Raw genomic sequence first — 20,012 nt, 5'->3', positions numbered from 1 at the left:
CGGAGAATATTTATACATGCAGTGTAAGATTTAAACTGTAGCATTTTTTTTTATCCCAAACGAAGCATTCTATTCTATTTGTTTGTCTATAAATTTGTGGTCTCAGACAATAGGAATAAGTATCAACGTCATCAAAGCAAAATTTACCAGAATAGCGGCATTTGCAAATAAAACAAGAAACTCAATCGTCATATTGTTTAATACGGGTTTTAATGAAGTGCTCAAAGCAGACAATTAGCAAGAGATCGGCGAGTGTTGTGTCATAATTTCAACTTCCGGTTTTCTCTGAGTACATGACTGTAAATATTGTGTAGTGTTATGGTGCGGCTGATCAAATGCTTAAAGGTGAAGTTCATTTAAGCGGAGCTTCGCTGGAGATACAGTCCAGTGTTGAACCAGTTCAGAAACACATGACTTTCTGCCACTAGGTGGAGATGTGCTCACGCTAAGAACAGGAAGGAGAAATCCTGTCAAATTAATAACGCACACTGGAGTTATTGTAATAAAAATCACTATTTTATCACATAGAGTGGAATACTTCTGCAATTTCAACAGTGTAGACGGCGCATAAAAAAAACTGAGTGATTTCAATTGTGAGGTGGTGACAGTCACAGTCTACTCATCAAGACACACTCAAAAGTCTGGATTTGCAAAGGCAAACTTGCATAAATGCCATTTTATTTCTAAGAAGAATAATTGCTGCACTTTCACAACTCAAATGACTCGGAACTCTTCAGGGCTGCTTCAGTGGTATCTTCAGGTTAGCTTTGGTGGTGGTGAATGCAGAACTCAAGTTCTGCTGCAGATGTCTGTATCACATCTCCGCAGCTCAACTACTGCCATCTCTTTACTTCTTCAGCGTGTGAGTAGTTCCACTTTGTTGTCTTTCTGTGGATGACAGTTTAGTGTTCTTGCCTCAACAATCAGTGCACCTCTTTTTTTTCCTGTTTTCTCACTATTTTCAAGTACTTATTTTGTTTATGTATTTGTCTTACATATCCACCAGAGGGTCCTGTTCTCTTGTACTTGACTCTGTGTTTTGTAGTTGTTCTTGGTCTTTAGCAAATTTTGCCATGTCAGCACCAGTCTCTTTGAGTTTCCTTCTGAGCTCCAGAGCAGAGCTTTTATAAAAAAGGAGCTCTCTCTCCAAATATTTCCTCTTTTCTTCACCAGCCTGCAGTTCCTCTCCTGAAACACCCACTAAATACACAAAAACAGGATAAAAAAGGAACAGTTTGATCCAGGAAACAAACATCTTTACCTGGGAACGTACATTTCCTCACCTCTAAGTTTCTGCAATAATTGCTGGATGTTGAATTGATGATCCCGTTGTAGCTGCGTGAGCCGGCGGTCTGCATCCAGAGTCAGCCGCTGTCTGTTCGAGTCCATCTTATTAACCATCATCTCTTTCTCTCTAACTACGAGTTCCAGCTCGTCACAGCGCAAGTGCAAATTCTGCAATGTCTCACGAAGACAAACAACCTAGAGGGGTGAATACGGGGGAACAGAGACTCGTGGCGAAACCTGTTTCTCTGCACAATATAGATGCAAATACACAACTGTAACCTGTGTGTGGTTGGGCCACAGGTTGTGTTTTGATGTGTGTCGATAAGCTGCATCTTACTTTGTTGAAATATTTGATGAGTAGTTCAGAAACGTCTGTGGCTGAAAGTGTCCTTATCTTCCTGATGACAGCAGTCAGCTGGTCAGGTTCAGTGTTTGGTGACTGATTTGAGGAGGAGTTTGTGTTTATCCTCTTCTGCCTCTCTTGTATACAGATGTTTTCAAACTCCAGAGCTGCATCCAAAGCTTCACAATCTTCCTCTAGCAGGACCAGTGACTCCTCCTCCTGTGTGAATGTTAAAGGAAACTTGCCAAATTTGGACCAAAGCCCAGGAGGCACACCACAGTACATTTCTGCCTTGCTCTGACCTCAACACTCAGCACCCTGCCGTCCTGCAGCTGAGCGTCCAGAGTCTCTTTTTTCATTTTCAGCCTCTGTCTCTCTCCTTCTTGACTCTCAGCGGTGGAATCTCCCCTCTGCATCTCCATGCTACTTCTTTCCAGAGAATCCAAACTCATAGACACGTGCCGCAGGTCTTCTGCAAGAGTCTGAAAAATCTGTTACCATTGTTATCTGGCTCCAGCTTCACTAACGGATTTTCATGCTTATATTTAAGGCACAACCATGTGAGTGTGTGTGTGTGTGTGTGTGTGTGTGTGTTCACACCTGACTAGACAGCAGCATCTTGAACTCGAGTTTGTTTATCTGTTGTGCACAGGCTTCCCTGTGCTTGAGCACCTCATCCCTTCTCTTCTGCTCATCCTTTAACTTCTGCAGCTCTGCTCTCCTCCTGAGCTCCAGCTCTTCCTCCGTCTCCAGCCAGCAGCTCTCAGGCAGCTGTAACAGTCACAGGCAGGCCGGGCCAGGTGAAAACAAGAAAAGTGGTTATTTTTAGCAAAGGTCCTGTAACATAAAGATTACAGCACGTACTGACTTGAAAATTTAACACAAGATTGATCTCGACACCATAGCAGCTCTAAATCTTGATTCTGGGCCTCTTTGTCCAACTGATCTCACTATCAAATGAACCAGTTTGACCTTCCAGGATGTTTTATACTAAAAACTTTGGACATCTTTTTTATTCTAAACATGTAAAATGAAATAAGGCATAATTTCAGCTTGAAGTACCACCAACATCACAACACAAAAGTGTAATCATGCATCGTCAAAAAGGAAGGAAGGGTTGTTTTCGTGCATTATTTTTAAAGTACTACATTTGGACAATATTGATTCATTCTTTAGCCTGTTCCGTTGTTTTACCCCACATGTAGACACACATAAACATTTTCTTGTTCTTACATTTGCTTTTTTGAAGGAAAAAGAACTCCTTTTAAATGATCAACATGAGCTGAATTTCTCCTGATGACTGATTATTTTTTGCTTTGAACATGATTTGTGCAAGTATTGTTGATTGCAGAAGTCCACAGTCCATTTAAAAGGGATTGAACAAACAAGTTTACCGTCCTTGATGAGCCAAACCAACTGGCAGCTGCCATTCTCAATGGTATGGTTAAACCTCTAGCTTGTGAGGCTTTATGCTTTTCTAATAGATTTTAAACAAAGCTCTTACATAAACTCATCTAGTAACCTAATTTGATACTGATGTCTCTCTGACAAACACATTGACAAACACATTATGAGTGTTTTTTATTATTGCTGCTCTCTCTATAAGTGGCTGGACAATGCATGCACAAATAACCTTGATCTTACAGTAGATCTACTAATGATTTGTCAACCTATCTAACGGACCATTATCAATTCAGTAGCAGTTAATTTCCTAAAGAGGTGTCTCTGAGTTTTTACTTCTATCAGAAAAAGTTACCTTTGCTTAAAACTATGACAGTCTGTGCAAAAACATGCTAACCAGTTATCACTCAAATAAAACCAGCCCAGCTAATTCCTCTTTTAAATGGACTAGTCCGACTGGTTTTTTCCAAGACATTGTAAACTAAAAACTGACTTTGGGATATCATTTCTGCAACATCACCCTTTGTTACCAGGCTGTTTAAAATCGGGCCACATCAAGTGAAAGGGCGTATCACCTATGGGTGTGCTGGTTGTTGCTCTGAACAGCTCATTGTGTACTGAATGTTTTACCTTTTCCACTGATGTTTTCTGTTGACCGCTTTTATTCACAAGATCATCTCCTGTACTCTTTACCTATAAGCAAAATAGGGGCATTTTAAAAACAACAAAATGTATTCATTTTGTATTTCTTGACCCAGAATCCTACTTTGGTTATACAGCATAAATTAATCTTTGTCACTGACTGTAAGATGTCAGAACAAGTAAATCATCTCGTCTGTGCATTTTATACAAATCCTGAGGTGTAACATATGTCTGTTGACAGTTTCACTAAATAATGGAATATCCAACCAGGTTTGTGGTTTGGTGGTCATTGCTGGTCTCTTCCATGTGTTTGAGCCTGGCCTGAAGCTCTGCTCTCTGCTTCTTCATGTGCTGAAGGCTGGAATAGACCTGAGCTTGGATTTGTTGGCCGTGTATGAGCAGTATTTGCAACACGTCGTCTCTACTTTCTCTACTGTACCTATTGTGTTTCAACAAAGCTTTGAGCTCTTTTTCTGTCAGAGAGAAGGAAAGTCAGATAATTAGACAAAGTCAAATATGTTACAGATCATGTAAAATCTAGACACACCAGTTTTGACAAGCTCTTTGATCAGGTCTTTTTTAATGCCCACGATGACAGACAGATCTCTGAGTTGTTTTTTTGTTTCACCAGCCTTTAATTTCTCCTTATCTCTGACTTGCTTGGTATCGATGTAATCGGTACCTGAGAGGGGAAAAACACACAGAGAGAAAAGTATAAATTAAAACCTTAGAATGTGGCAGAAGCAACAGGTAAGCAAACCTCCATTGGCCAAGATGACGATTCACGTACTTTGTTGATTTATTGTAATACTATGAGAAGTTGGCTCTGTTCTGTCATTTAAGGTGGAATTATTTTCGGGCCAGGTCCACGTTTTGTCCAGATCAGTCCTGTAATAACATCACAAAATGGAGAAATAAATAAATACAATTTTATAAATACAAATTGTTTAATTTTTTTAAAAATTGACTGAATTTAGTGCTACCATTTTGTTTTTAAAAAGTTGTGAGTTGTCTCTAATTCTAAAAGCCTTTACCTAAACCCCCTTTTGCCATTAACTGTGTCTTCTTCTACTTCATCCTTGTCTCTGTCCTCTGATTGTTGCTTTGTGAGCAAAGAGTTGTTATTCTCCTTTTTCTCATTCTCAGCCAGCAGGATATGACCACGCATTTTAAAGTCTGCCATTACTCTCTCCAGAGAATAGGCTGGGGGACTGGAGCAAACCTACACATATAAATTCAGATTAGAATCAGAAAAAAAAAAATATATAAATAAATAAATAAATATATATATATATACTGTATATGGTGTCCTCCATCAACCCGGCAAAGGTCTACTCTCAATGGCAGGGCAACAAGATGACAACAGACCCCCCCAGGGCTGAGAGGGAACAATACTGGAAGAATATCTAGGAGAAAGAGGCAACGCATAACACTACTGCCCAATGGCTGCAAGACCTACAAGCTGAGCACAGCCAACTCCCAGAACAAGACCCAGTAGTCATCACCTTAGCAGACATCCAAACAAGAGTGTCCAAAATGAAGAGCTAGACAGCACCAGGGCCCGATAGGATCCACGCCTACTGGCTTAAGAAGCTGACTGCACTCCATGAACGCCTGGCAGCACAGGTGAACCAGATGCTAACATCAGGGGACCACCCAGAGTGGCTAACCCAGGGCCGGACAGCCCTCATAATGAAGGACCCCCAGAAGGGCACAGTACCGTCCAACTTCCGGCCCATAACCTGCCTCAGCACCACATGGAAGCTCCTATCAGGCATCATAGCGGCTAAGATCAGCAGGCACATGGATCAATACATGAACAGAGCACAGAAAGCCATAGGGAACAACACCAGAGGTGCCAAACACCAGCTACTGGTCGACAGGGCAATCGCCCAGGACTGTAGGATGCGGCACACCAACCTGTGCACTGCCTGGATTGATTACAAGAAAGCCTATGACTCAATGCCGCACACATGGATACTGGAGTGCCTAAAGCTGTATAACATCAACAGGACACTAACAGAGTTCTTCCAGAACTCCATGAAGCTGTGGAACACGACTCTGGAGGCCAACTCAAAGCCAATTGCGCGGGTGAACATCAGATGTGGCATATATCAAGAAGATGCCCTGTCCTCCATGTTGTTCTGCATAGGCCTAAACCCCCTCAGATCATCACCAAGAGTGGCTATGGGTACCAGTTCCAAAGTGGAACAACCGTCAGCCACCTCCTCTACATGGATGACATCAAGCTGTATGCCGAGAACGAGCGTGACATCGACTCTCTGATTCACCTCACTAGGATCTACAGCAAGGACATCGGGATGTCATTTCGCAACTGATGGGGTTGAACTACCTGAAGGGAACATCACAGATGTGCAGGACAGCTACAAATACCTGGGGATCCCGCAGGCAAATAGTAACCATGAGGAGGCAGCTAGGAGGTCAGCCACAGCCAAATACCTGCAGAGGTTAAGACAGGTCCTGAAAAGTCAGCTGAATGGTAAGCATAAGATCCAGGCCATAAACACCTACGCCCTGCCAGTAATCAGATACCCTGCTGGCATAATACCCTGGCCACTGGAAGAGATACAAGCCACCAGGAAGCTCCTCACCATGCATGGAGGGTTTCACCCTAAGTCCAGTGTCCTGAGGCTGTACACAAAGTGAAAGGAAGGGGGCCGAGGACTAGTAAGTGTCCAAACTACTGTCCAGGAGGAAACAACAAGCCTCCGAGAGTACATCAAGAAGATGGTCCCACTGACTGACTGCTGAGAGAATGCCTCAGGCAACAAAAACCCACCAAGGAGGAGGAACCTGAGGGCCTAGCATGGAAGGACAAGCCCATGCATGGAATGTACCACCGACAAATTTAAGAAGTGGCTGATATCGAGAAAACATACCAGTGGCTGACAAAGGCCAGACTGAAAGACAGCACAGAGGCACTAAACATGGCTGCACAAGAACAGGCCCTGAGCACCAGAGCAATAGAGGCCAGGGTCTACCATACCAGGGCCAACCATAAGGGTCTACCATATCAGACCAGGTGCAGACTGTGTGGAGATGCCCCTGAGACAGTCCAGCACATCACAGCAGGGTGCAAGATGCTAGCAAGCAAGGCATACATGGAGCGGCATAACCAGGTGGCTGGCATAGTCTACAGGAACATCTGCACTGAGTATGGACGGGTGGTCCCAGGGACCAGGTGGGAGACACCCCCGAAAGTGTTGGAGAACAAGCAGGCCAAGATCCTGTGGGACTTCCAGATCCAGACTGACAAGATGGTGGTGGCCAACCAGCCTGACATAGTGGTGGTGGATAAACACCAGGAGACAGTGGTGGTGATAGATGTAGCAATCCCAAGTGATAGCAACATCAGGAAGAAGGAACACGAGAAGCCGGAGAAGTACCAAGGGCTGAAGGAGGAGATGGAGAGAATGTGGGCCATGAAGGAAACAGTGGTCCCAGTAGTGATTGGGACACTAGGGGCAGTAACTCCCAAGCTGAGTAGATGGCTCCAGCAGATAGCAGGAACCAGATCAGAGATCTCTCTCCAGAAGAGCGCAGTCCTAGGAACAGCTAAGATCCTGCGCAGAACCCTCAGACTCCCAGGCCTCTGGTAGAGGACCCGAGTCTGAAGGAAGGAGGCACCGCCCAGGAGGGCGTTTTTTCTGGTGTTTTTTTAAAATATATATATATGTGTGTGTGTGTGTGTATATATATAAATGTATATATAACCCACCCTCCCTGTATTCTCGTATTTGCAACCATGTCTCAAGCAAACACTCTGAGAGTTGTTGTCTGTTGCCCCATAAGTCCCTGCATCCAATGATGAGGCCTTGATCACCAGAAGATTGTTGCGAAGATGACTGATTAACATCTGCTGCTCCAAATAATGTTCAGTCTGTAAAATAAGCACAAACATGGTGTAACAACAACTATCAAGAGATTAAAGGTGATTGAAGGATTGCAGATATTTCAGAGGGTTGAGGGTGTCAGGGAACATTGGGTATCATTCAGTATCCGTGTTCATCCTCCTCACCTCTAAATGACTGCATTTCCTTTCCTCCCCCGAGCCCTGAAGGTAGGTTTTATTCTCCTCAAGCAGTATTTGTAATTGTCTTTTGAGCAGACAGTTTTCTGCATCCTTTTGCTGCTTCTGTTGTTCCTTTAGAGTGAGAGCTTCCTGAGATACAAAGTAAAGTCTTTTTGTTGATTTTCTGGACTATGATACACATTTAGCTCTTAAACTGAACTCCAAACTTTCCATTGAAGGCAATCTTCATTAGGAATAATACTACATTTAATTATTTACAGATACTCCATAATTAGGATTATTAATCTTTATTGTAAACCCCCCATCAGTATTCACCATGACCTATTGTCTTGTTGCGTAAGAAAGAATTCTGGTTTATCCAGTTGTGTATTACCTTGCATTTATTGAGTTCATCTTTAAGCTTTAATGCAGAAAGTGAAAAGTCTGCTCCATCCTCTGGATGTTGGTGGTTGATGGTTGTCAATCTTTCCTGCCAATCCTGCAGCTCCTGTTTGAAAGATGGACTTGGACTAGAGATCTTTGCCAGCAGTGCTGCCGCTTCCTGTGTAAGCATCCAGTATTGCAGTGGTTCACCTTGTTTAAAATGTATGTCCCCCCCCCTCTGGTCCTCACTGCCAATGTTTTCTAAAGCCACTTCTTTTATCATCATCTGCTTCTCTTCTATTACCTCCTTCAGTAACTTGACTTCATTTTCAAGTTCGCTTATCCGAGCCCTAGCAAGTTTCTGATTGTATTTTGGGTCGGTGTGAATGGGCTGCTTGGCAGGATGGTTGCGGATGTGACGAGCCTTGGAAGCAAAGTAAAGCACATTCAGAGTCTCAGCTAAACTGTTGCTGGAGGGGTTCACGCATGTCATCATCAGTGTGTGAGAGGTGCCTCCCAAGGAATCCCGGAGAAGACGGGTGATCTTAGCGTCCCGAAATGGTATGAAAGTGCTCTTGCGTGTTTTGCCACAGAAATTTAGAGCTCTATCAGAAAGGGCACGGATGACATTCCCAACAGCCAGTAGGTCCGTGTTGATGTGAATAGACTCTTTGAAATGCTTTCCGGTGTTTCCCGTCTTTTTAACGCGTTCAGAACCTGCTAGGTCGACCAGGCAGAACTTGGAAGAGCAGAGAGTGTTTGAGTCGTTGTTGCATTGCTGGTTGATCAGAATCGTGAGAACAGTGTGAGAACGACTTGACTTGTCGTTCATCCTTGTGGTGCAGGTTTGTCGCGCGGCAGAGCTCATCTCAACAAGACTTAATAGCTCCTCTGCTGAGTTGACAGCACTCTCCCTGGCTCCCACAACCACTGAAATGCACAGATTAAAACACATTATTTACTTTTTTAATAGCCAAACATGCCACCACTGCACCATGGTGGAAATAACTTTTTATTTGCTGTAAACTAAGAGTGGAACGCTAATTACCTGTGTTCCCATTAATGTCGTCTCTGACATTGAGGCCTTTCTGATTAGTTGGCAAGTCCAGCAGGTCTCGCACTTCCTCCATGTACAGTTCCAGGTAGGACACGTGCACCGTGGCTACATCAATTTCATTACTTTTTAATTTCTCATCCAGATAACCAAACACATCCCGAGCCACGTGTTCAATAATCCCCCCCTCGTCATCTAAGAGAAGCAATGGGGGAGAAGTGATGACTCTTCCTTTCAAAGAGCACCTGTCACACATACCTGTGCTGTAAAACTCACCTTGGCCACCCCCGCTGATGGTGTAGGTCTTTCCAGAACCGGTCTCTCCATAACAGAACACGGTGGCGTTGTACCCGTCCAGCAGGGATCTCACCATGGGCTGAATGCAGGCCCTGTAAACCTCATCCTGGCTGGCTGAAGGTCCAAATGCGTGGTCGAACGTGAAAAGCCTGTCTGGGTTCACAGTCACCTGGGCACTACCCGGAATCACCTTTACACACTCACAATGGTGGCGAAGAAGCTCTTTGGGAAGCAAAGGACGGATGCGGACCGCCACCTGGATGTTGACCTCGCTCATATTCTCTGGGTAACTGGTTGAAATGTAAGTTTTCAGTTTGGATTAAAAACAAAAAATCTTAATTGTAATCAGCTGTATCCAACTCGAACTAACTAGTTCTATCAAACTCAAATCTCAATATTCGTGATGATTTTCCTTGTTTGACATCAGCTCCACTTGATGGCAGTGTTGCCAACTCAATATGGAGGGTTGCTATTGGCTGTCTCAAACGTCACCAAATGAGATCATCCTCAAATTTGCATATTTCTACATTTTCATGTTACTGCAATACAAAAGGAATAATGACATGGACAAGACAACAATTTAACAGAGAACACAGTAAATGTTTTGACCTACAAATAAACATTTTGGTTTTTAAATTTTTGCCATTGAAATGGCGGTGGTATCTCTGTCTGTAGGGGAGTAGGGTGAGAAGCGAAGGGTTGTTGACTCAAGCCCCCATGCGGACAAAAGACAGAAATTATCCTGGTAAAAGGGGGAGGTGCCAGGACACCCTCAGAGCACAGCTGAGGTACCCTTGAGGAAGGTACTGAACCCCCACATGCTGCCATAGGCACCTGCGATGAGCTGATGACCCATTCAGGGATGTATTTGACCCATATGCAGATGGGATAGGCTCCAGCACCCATTACACTGGAAGGGGCATAGCGGGAAAAGGTCATCTTGCTGACTGCCTTATACAACACATATATCAATTTTATATCAATAATACATTTAATACTGCTATCAGGTGGAATTGCTGTCATGACCCAGTTCGCCCTTCCTGCATTTTAGCAGAGGATAAACCACTAATTGTTGTGACGTTACGTTCACATCTGTTCACATCCTAATAGACACTTTGTTCATTTTGCAGAGAAACACAGAATCAAGTGACTTTGTTTTCAATATCATACCTTGTATTTTTGATTTCTTTATTTGCTGACTATTGTTGAAGTTTATTGATACTGGTAGGATCAGTTGTAATCAAATATAACAGCCGTAATACCCATGTTGCTTTAGATCAAAGATCCTTTGATCTTTGAAAGGTCAAATGTCAAAATCCATCCATCCATCCATCCTCTGCCGCTTATCCGGGGTCGGGTCGTGGGGGCAGCAGCCTAAGGAGAGAAGCCCAGACTTCTCTCTCCCCAGCTACTTCTTCCAGCTCATCCGGAGGGATCCCCAGGCGTTCCCAGACCAGTCGAGAGACATAGTCTCTCCAACGTGTCCTGGGTCTTCCCGGGGGTCTCCTACCAGAGGGACATGCCCTGAACACCTCACCAGGGCCAGGGGGCATCCTAACTAGATGCCCAAGCCACCTCATCTGGCTCCTCTCAACGCGGAGGAGCAGCGGCTCTACTCCGAGCTCCTTCCGGATGGCAGAGCTTCTCACCCTATCTCTAAGGGAGAGCCCAGCCACCCTACGGAGGAAGCTCATTTCAGCCGCTTGTACCCGTGATCTTGTTCTTTCGGTCATTACCCAAAGCTCATGACCATAGGTGAGGGTAGGAATGAAGATCGACCGGTAAATCGAGAGCTTCTCCTTTCGGCTCAGCTCTCTCTTCACCACTACGGACCGGTGCAGAGTCCGCATTACTGCGGACGCCGCACCGATCCGCCTGTCGATCTCCTGCTCCATTCTTCCCTCACTCGTGAACAAGACCCTGAGGTACTTGAACTCCTCCACTTGGGGCAGGATCTCCTCCTTGACCTGGAGAAGGCACTCAAACTTTTTCCGGTTGAGAACCATGGCCTCGGATTTGGAGGTGCTGATTTTCATCCCAGCCGCTTCACATGCGCCGGCGAACTGATCCAGTGATAGTTGGAGGTCACGGGCCGATGACGCCAACAGGACCACATCATCCGCAAAAAGCAGAGACCCGATCCTGAGGTCACCAAACCGGACCCCCTCAACACCATGACTGCACCTAGAAATTCTGTCCATAAAAATTAGGAACAGAATCGGTGACAAAGGGCAGCCCTGGTGGAGACCAACCCTCACCGGAAACGAGTTCGACTTAATGCCAGCAATGCGGACCAACCTCTGGCACCGATCGTACAGGGAGCGGACGGCCCGTATCAGCGGGCCCGACACCCCATACTCTCGGAGAACCCCCCACAGGACCCCCCGAGGGACACGGTCGAATGCCTTCTCCAAGTCTACAAAACACATGTGGACTGGTTGGGCAAACTCCCATGCACCCTCGAAGACCCTGCTGAGGGTGTAGAGCTGGTCCACTGTTCCACGCCCAGGACGAAAACCACATTGCTCCTCCTGAATCCGAGGTTCGACTATCCGGCGGACCCTCCTCTCCAGTACCCCTGAATAGACCTTACCAGGGAGGCTGAGGAGTGTGATCCCCCTATAGTTGGAACACACCCTCCGGTCCCCCTTCTTAAAAAGAGGGACAACAAATGTCAAAATCTCGTGGTTAATCTCAATATTATCTTGCAGAACAGGTGGAGTCCTTCCTCACAGCGAATTGCTGCTTCACAACAAAGCTTTTTAGCTAAGTTAGGTACAGTGAGGGGTAAAAACAGATGACTGAGGTAAAGGGAAAAATAAAATATTCTTCCCCAATAAATATGATCTACATTCAACCAATAAGGTCCTTTGGAGTGTGCAGGTCACTGCTTAGGACTTTTTATGACTCTGTGGTGGCATTGGTGATCTTCTACGCTGTGGTCTGCTGGAGCTGTGGAAGCTCAGAGAGGGACAGGAAGAGACTCAACAAACTGGTCAGAAGGGCTGGCTCACTCCTGGACTGTTCTCTGGACTCCATTGACGAGGTGGGTGAGAGGAGGATGTTAGCCAAGCTGACATCAATTATGGACACCCCCTCTCACCCCCTACACGAGACTGTGGGGGCCTTAAGCAGCTGCTTCAGCAGCAGACTGTTACACCCACGGTGTAAAAGGGAACGTTACCGCAGGTCATTCATCCCAACTGCCGTCAGATTGTTCAACATGCACAACTCTTAATGTAGCACCAATAACCCAGGGTTGGAGTATTTGCACTAACTAATACTCCTACCTCTGGAATGTCTTATTTGCACATCTTATTTGCACCTTCATTTTTCTTCACACTGTCCGACACTCCTTCTGTACATAATTTTTAATTTCTGTATATACTGTATAATGTACATAGCAATGTACATAATATAAGAGTCTTTTTATTTTTTTATTTTAGTACTTTTCTGTATTGTACACCACGGGCTACCGCTGTAACGTGTAATTTCCCCGATGTGGGATCAATAAAGTTTTTTATCCTTATCCTTAAGTGGGAAAACATTCTCTTCGGTGCACAAAGCAATGAATACCCTGTCTCAATACAACCCCACGCTCAAAACCATTAATAAAGATTGTGAAATGTCAAAATCCTTTATTCAGTTTAATATATGACCAACAGGGGTGTTTCTAGACACCCTGGGGCCCCAGGCAAAGGGAACGATGGAGGCTCTCCCAGGCCAAAAACACCAAGGTGATGATTAAATTCAGAATTCTTTTTTGAAAGTGCAAAATCACTGCAAAACTGCGTAAGAAACTAGAGTTAAATTGGAGGGCGAACTATTTTCAGTCTATTTAGAATAATTGAAATGTAAACAATTTTTACTAAGTAAAAGAAATATAAAGTCAACTGGCCCATGGGGCCTCGAACGGGCATCCTTTACATTGTTAACATGTACCTACAGTAGCCGACCACTTACCAGATCGCCCCACAATTTCTGACACCTTCTAGGATTTTTTTTTGTATCAATTCATATATCAGCCTACAGATCAGCCTGTGATTGGTTGTTGCCACAGTCGCACTGCCGCTCATCTGCATAAAGGTGGTCTTCTCTCAACTTAAACTCATTGCTGAAGTCGCTTGACTCACATACCTCACTGTTGCCAATGCCCAGGCCGCCCGTCCACGCAAGCCTTCATTGCATCACTTATAACTCTCGTGTTTAACCTTATTGTGTATATAATCCTGTAAACTGCCAAAAGACAGCTAGACATTGATGAGGAACCATGTGTGTATGAAGTGGGCTGAGGAATTCAGTTAGTTACAAAAGCTAGCAAACACTTGTGTGATGTCCAAATACAAGTTAACTCTGTAGCCCGCTGCTGTCCAGATAACCTCTGCATAACGATGACCTGGTGATCTGACCTGATGACATCATTGTTGTTGCTGTCTTTAAATGTTCTATCAGCCAGTCTGAGGAAAATCAGAATTGTTCAGTAACATGTTTCCTCACAACATGTCAACAGAGGATTTCTTCAGTGTGTGAGTGGTTCCTCTTCCATTGCCTTCCTCCGCCAGCAGGTGCTTTTTTGTCTTTCTGTGGATGGGAATGACAGGTTAGTGCTTCTGTCTCATCTTATTATCAATGTATCTATTTTCGCCTGTTTTCTCACTATTTTCAAGTATTTATTTTGTTTATGTATTTGTCTTACATATCCACCAGAGGGTCCTGTTCTCTTGTACTTGACTCTGTGTTTTGTAGTCGTTCTTGGTCTCCAGCAAATTTTGCCATGTCAGCACCAGTCTCTTTGAGTTTCCTTTTGAGCTCCCGAGCAGAGCTTTTATAAAAAAGGAGCTCTCTCTCTAAATATTTCCTCTTTTCTTCACCAGCCTGCAGTTCCTCTCCTGAAACACCCACTAAATACACAAAAACAGGATAAAAAAGGAACAGTTTGATCCAGGAAACAAGCATCTTTACCTGGGAACGTACATTTCCTCACCTCTAAGTTTCTGCAATAATTGCTGGATGTTGAATTGATGATCCCGTTGTAGCTGCGTGAGCCGGCGGTCTGCATCCAGAGTCAGCCGCTGTCTGTTCGAGTCCATCTTATTAACCATCATCTCTTTCTCTCTAACTACGAGTTCCAGCTCGTCACAGCGCAAGTGCAAATTCTGCAATGTCTCACGAAGACAAACAACCTAGAGGGGTGAATACGGGGGAACAGAGACTGGTGGCGAAACCTGTTTCTCTGCACAATATAGATGCAAATACACAACTGTAACCTGTGTGTGGTTGGGCCACAGGTTGTGTTTTGATGTGTGTCGATAAGCTGCATCTTACTTTGTTGAAATATTTGATGAGTAGTTCAGAAACGTCTGTGGCTGAAAGTGTCCTTATCTTCCTGATGACAGCAGTCAGCTGGTCAGGTTCAGTGTTTGGTGACTGATTTGAGGAGGAGTTTGTGTTTATCCTCTTCTGCCTCTCTTGTATACAGATGTTTTCAAACTCCAGAGCTGCATCCAAAGCTTCACAATCTTCCTCTAGCAGGACCAGTGACTCCTCCTCCTGTGTGAATGTTAAAGGAAACTTGCCAAATTTGGACCAAAGCCCAGGAGGCACACCACAGTACATTTCTGCCTTGCTCTGACCTCAACACTCAGCACCCTGCCGTCCTGCAGCTGAGCGTCCAGAGTCTCTTTTTTCATTTTCAGCCTCTGTCTCTCTTCTTCTTGACTCTCAGCGGTGGAATCTCCCCTCTGCATCTCCATGCTACTTCTTTCCAGAGAATCCAAACTCATAGACACGTGCCGCAGGTCTTCTGCAAGAGTCTGAAAAAACTGTTACCATTGTTATCTGGCTCCAGCTTCACTAATGGATTTTCATGCTTATATTTACGGCACAACCACGTGAGTGTGTGTGTGTGTGTGTGTTCACACCTGACTAGACAGCAGCATCTTGAACTCGAGTTTGTTTATCTGTTGTGCACAGGCTTCCCTGTGCTTGAGCACCTCATCCCTTCTCTTCTGCTCATCCTTTAACTTCTGCAGCTCTGCTCTCCTCCTGAGCTCCAGCTCTTCCTCCGTCTCCAGCCAGCAGCTCTCAGGCAGCTGTAACAGTCACAGGCAGGCCGGGCCAGGTGAAAACAAGAAAAGTGGTTATTTTTAGCAAAGGTCCTGTAACATAAAGATTACAGCACGTACCGACTTGAAAATTTAACACAAGATTGATCTCGACACCATAGCAGCTCTAAATCTTGATTCTGGGCCTTTTTAGTCAGCTAACCAGCTACCAGTTCAATAAAACAAAGGAGACTAATCCCTCCATCAAATTGGCCAGTGTGACCAGGTCTTTTAGGATACAATAAACTAAAAATTGAACGATTGGATGTTGTGCAACGTCACACTGCTGCAGACTTTCCACATCAAGTGAAAGGGCGTATCACCTATGGGTGTGCTGGTTGTTGCTCTGAACAGCTCATTGTGTACTGAATGTTTTACCTTTTCCACTGATGTTTTCTGTTGACCGCTTTTATTCACAAGATCATCTCCTGAACTCTTTACCTATAAGCAAAATAGGGACATTTTAAAAACAACAAAATGTATTCATTTTGTATTTCTTGACCCAGAATCCTACTTTGGTTATACAGCATAAATTAATCTTTGTCACTGACTGTAAGATGTCAGAACAAGTAAATCATCTCGTCTGAGCATTTTATACAAATCCTGAGGTGTAACATATGTCTGTTGACCGTTTCACTAAATAATGGAATATCCAACCAGGTTTGTGGTTTGGTGGTCATTGCTGGTCTCTTCCATGTGTTTGAGCCTGGCCTGAAGCTCTGCTCTCTGCTTCTTCATGTGCTGAAGGCTGGAATAGACCTGAGCTTGGATTTGTTGGCCATGTATGAGCAGTATTTGCAACACGTCGTCTCTACTTTCTCTACTGTACCTATTGTGTTTCAACAAAGCTTTGAGCTCTTTTTCTGTCAGAGAGAAGGAAAGTCAGATAATTAGACAAAGTCAAATATGTTACAGATCATGTAAACTCTAGACACACCAGTTTTGACAAGCTCTTTGATCAGGTCTTTTTTAATGCCCACGATGACAGACAGATCTCTGAGTTGTTTTTTTGTTTCACCAGCCTTTAATTTCTCCTTATCTCTGACTTGCTTGGTATCGATGTAATCGGTACCTGAGAGGGGAAAAACACACAGAGAGAAAAGTATAAATTAAAACCTTAGAATGTGGCAGAAGCAACAGGTAAGCAAACCTCCATTGGCCAAGATGACGATTCCCGTACTTTGTTGATTTATTGTAATAGTATGAGAAGTTGGCTCTGTTCTGTCATTTAAGGTGGAATTCTTTTCGGGCCAGGTCCACCTTTTGCTCAGATTGGTCCTGAAATAAAACCACAAAATTGAGAAAACAATAATTACATTTCACACCAGACAGTGTTTTGATAATAAACTAAAATTAGTGATGAAATTTCTTTTGTGAAAAATAAATGATTTTTTTTTTAAAATAGGGAAAAGGTGGCTATAATTACAAAGGCTTTCACCTCAGTCCTTTTAAGCCATTAACTGTGTCCTCCTCCACTTCAGCCATGTCTCTGTCCTCTGATTGTTGCTTTGTGAGCAAAGAGTTGTTATTCTCCTTTTTCTCATTCTCAGCCAGCAGGATATGACCACGCATTTTAAAGTCTGCCATTACTCTCTCCAGAGAATAGGCTGGGGGACTGGAGCGAACCTACAAACACATATGAATTCACACAAGCGTATGTGCAAACATGAACATATCAATGCATGGTGCATCATGAAGTCAGAGTAGAATGAACAAAGCTACAAAATTACTTGGTTGAATGGAAATCAAAGTTACCCACCCTCCCTGTATTCTCGTATTTGCAACCATGTCTCAAGCAAACACTCTGAGAGTTGTTGTCTGTTGCCCCATAAGTCCCTGCGTCCAATGATGAGGTCTTGATCACCAGAAGATTGTTGCGAAGACGACTGATTAACATCTGCTGCTCCAAATAATGTTCAGTCTGTAAAATAAGCACAAACATGGTGTAACAACAACTATCAAGAGATTAAAGGTGATTGAAGGATTGCAGATATTTCAGAGGGTTGAGGGTGTCAGGGAACATTGGGTATCATTCAGTATCCGTGTTCATCCTCCTCACCTCTAAATGACTGCGTTTCTTTTCCTCCTCCAGGCCCTGAAGGTAGGTTTTATTCTCCTCAAGCAGTATTTGTAATTGTCTTTTGAGCAGACAGTTTTCTGCATCCTTTTGCTGCTTCTGTTGTTCCTTTAGAGTGAGAGCTTCCTGAGATACAAAGTAAAGTCTTTTTGTTGATTTTCTGGACTATGATACACATTTAGCTCTTAAACTGAACTCCAAACTTTCCATTGAAGGCAATCTTCATTAGGAATAATACTACATTTAATTATTTACAGATACTCCATAATTATGATTATTAATCTTTATTGTAAAACCCCCATCAGTATTCACCATGACCTATTGTCTTGTTGCGTAAGAATTCTGGTTTATCCAGTTGTGTATTACCTTGCATTTATTGAGTTCATCTTTAAGCTTTAATGCAGAAAGTGAAAAGTCTGCTCCATCCTCTGGATGTTGGTGGTTGATGGTTGTCAATCTTTCCTGCCAATCCTGCAGCTCCTGTTTGAAAGATGGACTTGGACTAGAGATCTTTGCCAGCAGTGCTGACGCTTCCTGTGTAAGCATCCAGTATTGCAGTGGTTCACCTTGTTTAAAATGTATGTCCCCCCCCCTCTGGTCCTCACTGCCGATGTTTTCTAAAGCCACTTCTTTTATCATCATCTGCTTCTCTTCTATTACCTCCTTCAGTAACTTGACTTCATTTTCAAGTTCGCTTATCCGAGCCCTAGCAAGTTTCTGATTGTATTTTGGGTCGGTGTGAATGGGCTGCTTGGCAGGATGGTTGCGGATGTGACGAGCCTTGGAAGCAAAGTAAAGCACATTCAGAGTCTCAGCTAAACTGTTGCTGGAGGGGTTCACGCATGTCATCATCAGTGTGTGAGAGGTGCCTCCCAAGGAATCCCGGAGAAGACGGGTGATCTTAGCGTCCCGAAATGGTATGAAAGTGCTCTTGCGTGTTTTGCCACAGAAATTTAGAGCTCTATCAGAAAGGGCACGGATGACATTCCCAACAGCCAGTAGGTCTGTGTTGATGTGAATAGACTCTTTGAAATGCTTTCCGGTGTGTCCCGTCTTTTTAACGCGTTCAGAACCTGCTAGGTCGACCAGGCAGAACTTGGAAGAGCAGAGAGTGTTTGAGTCGTTGTTGCATTGCTGGTTGATCAGAATCGTGAGAACAGTGTGAGAACGACTTGACTTGTCGTTCATCCTTGTGGTGCAGGTTTGTCGCGCGGCAGAGCTCATCTCAACAAGACTTAGTAGCTCCTCTGCTGAGTTGACAGCACTCTCCCTGGCTCCCACAACCACTGAAATGCACAGATTAAAACACATTATTTACTTTTTTAATAGCCAAACATGCCACCACTGCACCATGGTGGAAATAACTTTTTATTTGCTGTAAACTAAGAGTGGAACGCTAATTACCTGTGTTCCCATTAATGTCGTCTCTGACATTGAGGCCTTTCTGATTAGTTGGCAAGTCCAGCAGGTCTCGCACTTCCTCCATGTACAGTTCCAGGTAGGACACGTGCACCGTGGCTACATCAATTTCATTACTTTTTAATTTCTCATCCAGATAACCAAACACATCCCGAGCCACGTGTTCAATAATCCCCCCCTCGTCATCTAAGAGAAGCAATGGGGGAGAAGTGATGACTCTTCCTGTCAAAGAGCACCTGTCACACATACCTGTGCTGTAAAACTCACCTTGGCCACCCCCGCTGATGGTGTAGGTCTTTCCAGAACCGGTCTCTCCATAACAGAACACGGTGGCGTTGTACCCGTCCAGCAGGGATCTCACCATGGGCTGAATGCAGGCCCTGTAAACCTCATCCTGGCTGGCTGAAGGTCCAAATGCGTGGTCGAACGTGAAAAGCCTGTCTGGGTTCACAAACATCTGCGCACTACCCGGAATCACCTTTACACACTCACAATGGTGGCGAAGAAGCTCTTTGGGAAGCAAAGGACGGATGCGGACCGCCACCTGGATGTTGACCTCGCTCATATTGTCCGGAAAATGGCCGAAATGCCGTCAGCTTTTTATTCAGATTTGAATGAAAACATCGGTTAGCTATGCGACGTAATGATCTATCATAATTAAAAAACTGTAATTCTCTGCACTCAAAGACAAACTAGAACAAACCTCGTTATTTGTTATTTAGCTAGTTTGACCGCAGCTCCAATTGTTGACGCTACTCGGTTGCCCTGGCAACACCACCACTTCCGTGAAGGTGGAATTAGATTCGATCTTGGGCTCGACTGATAAACATGATGTGTTCCGGTCAAACATGACCGATTTAATAGGTTTGTCTCTGAAAAATGTACTTAACGTGGTCAGACCGACCATGACTTTGTCCACAAAGAGGACTTTAAAACACAGCCTAAACTGTATTCATTTACGTACAATTTTA

General features: G+C 44.1%; 2 protein-coding genes across 6 annotated transcripts; both read right to left on the bottom strand.

Moving 5' to 3' along the window:
* Positions 1 to 642: 642 nt before the first annotated feature.
* On the bottom strand, positions 643 to 10,538 carry LOC130526225 (kinesin-like protein KIF27). Of its 2 annotated transcripts, none has more exons than XM_057033701.1 (16): positions 9,421 to 10,538; positions 9,139 to 9,339; positions 8,101 to 9,020; positions 7,713 to 7,856; positions 7,413 to 7,574; positions 4,708 to 4,895; positions 4,464 to 4,561; positions 4,221 to 4,355; positions 3,941 to 4,146; positions 3,662 to 3,724; positions 2,231 to 2,401; positions 1,933 to 2,121; positions 1,625 to 1,849; positions 1,284 to 1,482; positions 996 to 1,200; positions 643 to 888 (listed from the first exon to the last, which is right to left on the bottom strand). In XM_057033701.1, exons 1-16 carry the CDS (start codon positions 9,716 to 9,718, stop codon positions 834 to 836), a joined length of 3,459 nt encoding a protein of 1,152 aa, XP_056889681.1. In that variant the 5' UTR covers positions 9,719 to 10,538; the 3' UTR covers positions 643 to 833. The 2 variants fall into 2 exon arrangements, with proteins under 2 accessions (XP_056889681.1, XP_056889682.1); XM_057033702.1 differs by having other exon boundaries at positions 1,933 to 2,112; positions 9,421 to 10,529.
* Positions 10,539 to 13,059: 2,521 nt separating this feature from the next.
* On the bottom strand, positions 13,060 to 19,833 carry LOC130526224 (kinesin-like protein KIF27). 4 transcript variants are annotated; one of them, XM_057033700.1, is made up of 18 exons: positions 19,745 to 19,827; positions 19,534 to 19,637; positions 19,309 to 19,443; positions 19,027 to 19,227; positions 17,989 to 18,908; positions 17,605 to 17,748; positions 17,305 to 17,466; positions 16,984 to 17,171; positions 16,726 to 16,823; positions 16,483 to 16,617; positions 16,203 to 16,408; positions 15,924 to 15,986; positions 15,363 to 15,533; positions 15,075 to 15,263; positions 14,767 to 14,991; positions 14,426 to 14,624; positions 14,138 to 14,342; positions 13,060 to 14,022 (listed from the first exon to the last, which is right to left on the bottom strand). In XM_057033700.1, exons 2-18 carry the CDS (start codon positions 19,604 to 19,606, stop codon positions 13,935 to 13,937), a joined length of 3,402 nt encoding a protein of 1,133 aa, XP_056889680.1. In that variant the 5' UTR covers positions 19,607 to 19,637; positions 19,745 to 19,827; the 3' UTR covers positions 13,060 to 13,934. The 4 variants fall into 4 exon arrangements, with proteins under 4 accessions (XP_056889680.1, XP_056889679.1, XP_056889676.1 ...); XM_057033699.1 differs by having other exon boundaries at positions 19,534 to 19,833; XM_057033696.1 differs by having other exon boundaries at positions 19,309 to 19,637.
* Positions 19,834 to 20,012: the final 179 nt, after the last annotated feature.

The sequence above is a fragment of the Takifugu flavidus genome, chromosome 5 (genome assembly GCF_003711565.1).
Source record: "Takifugu flavidus isolate HTHZ2018 chromosome 5, ASM371156v2, whole genome shotgun sequence".
Classification (NCBI taxonomy): domain Eukaryota; kingdom Metazoa; phylum Chordata; class Actinopteri; order Tetraodontiformes; family Tetraodontidae; genus Takifugu; species Takifugu flavidus.
This window is presented reverse-complemented; position numbering and strand designations above follow the sequence as displayed.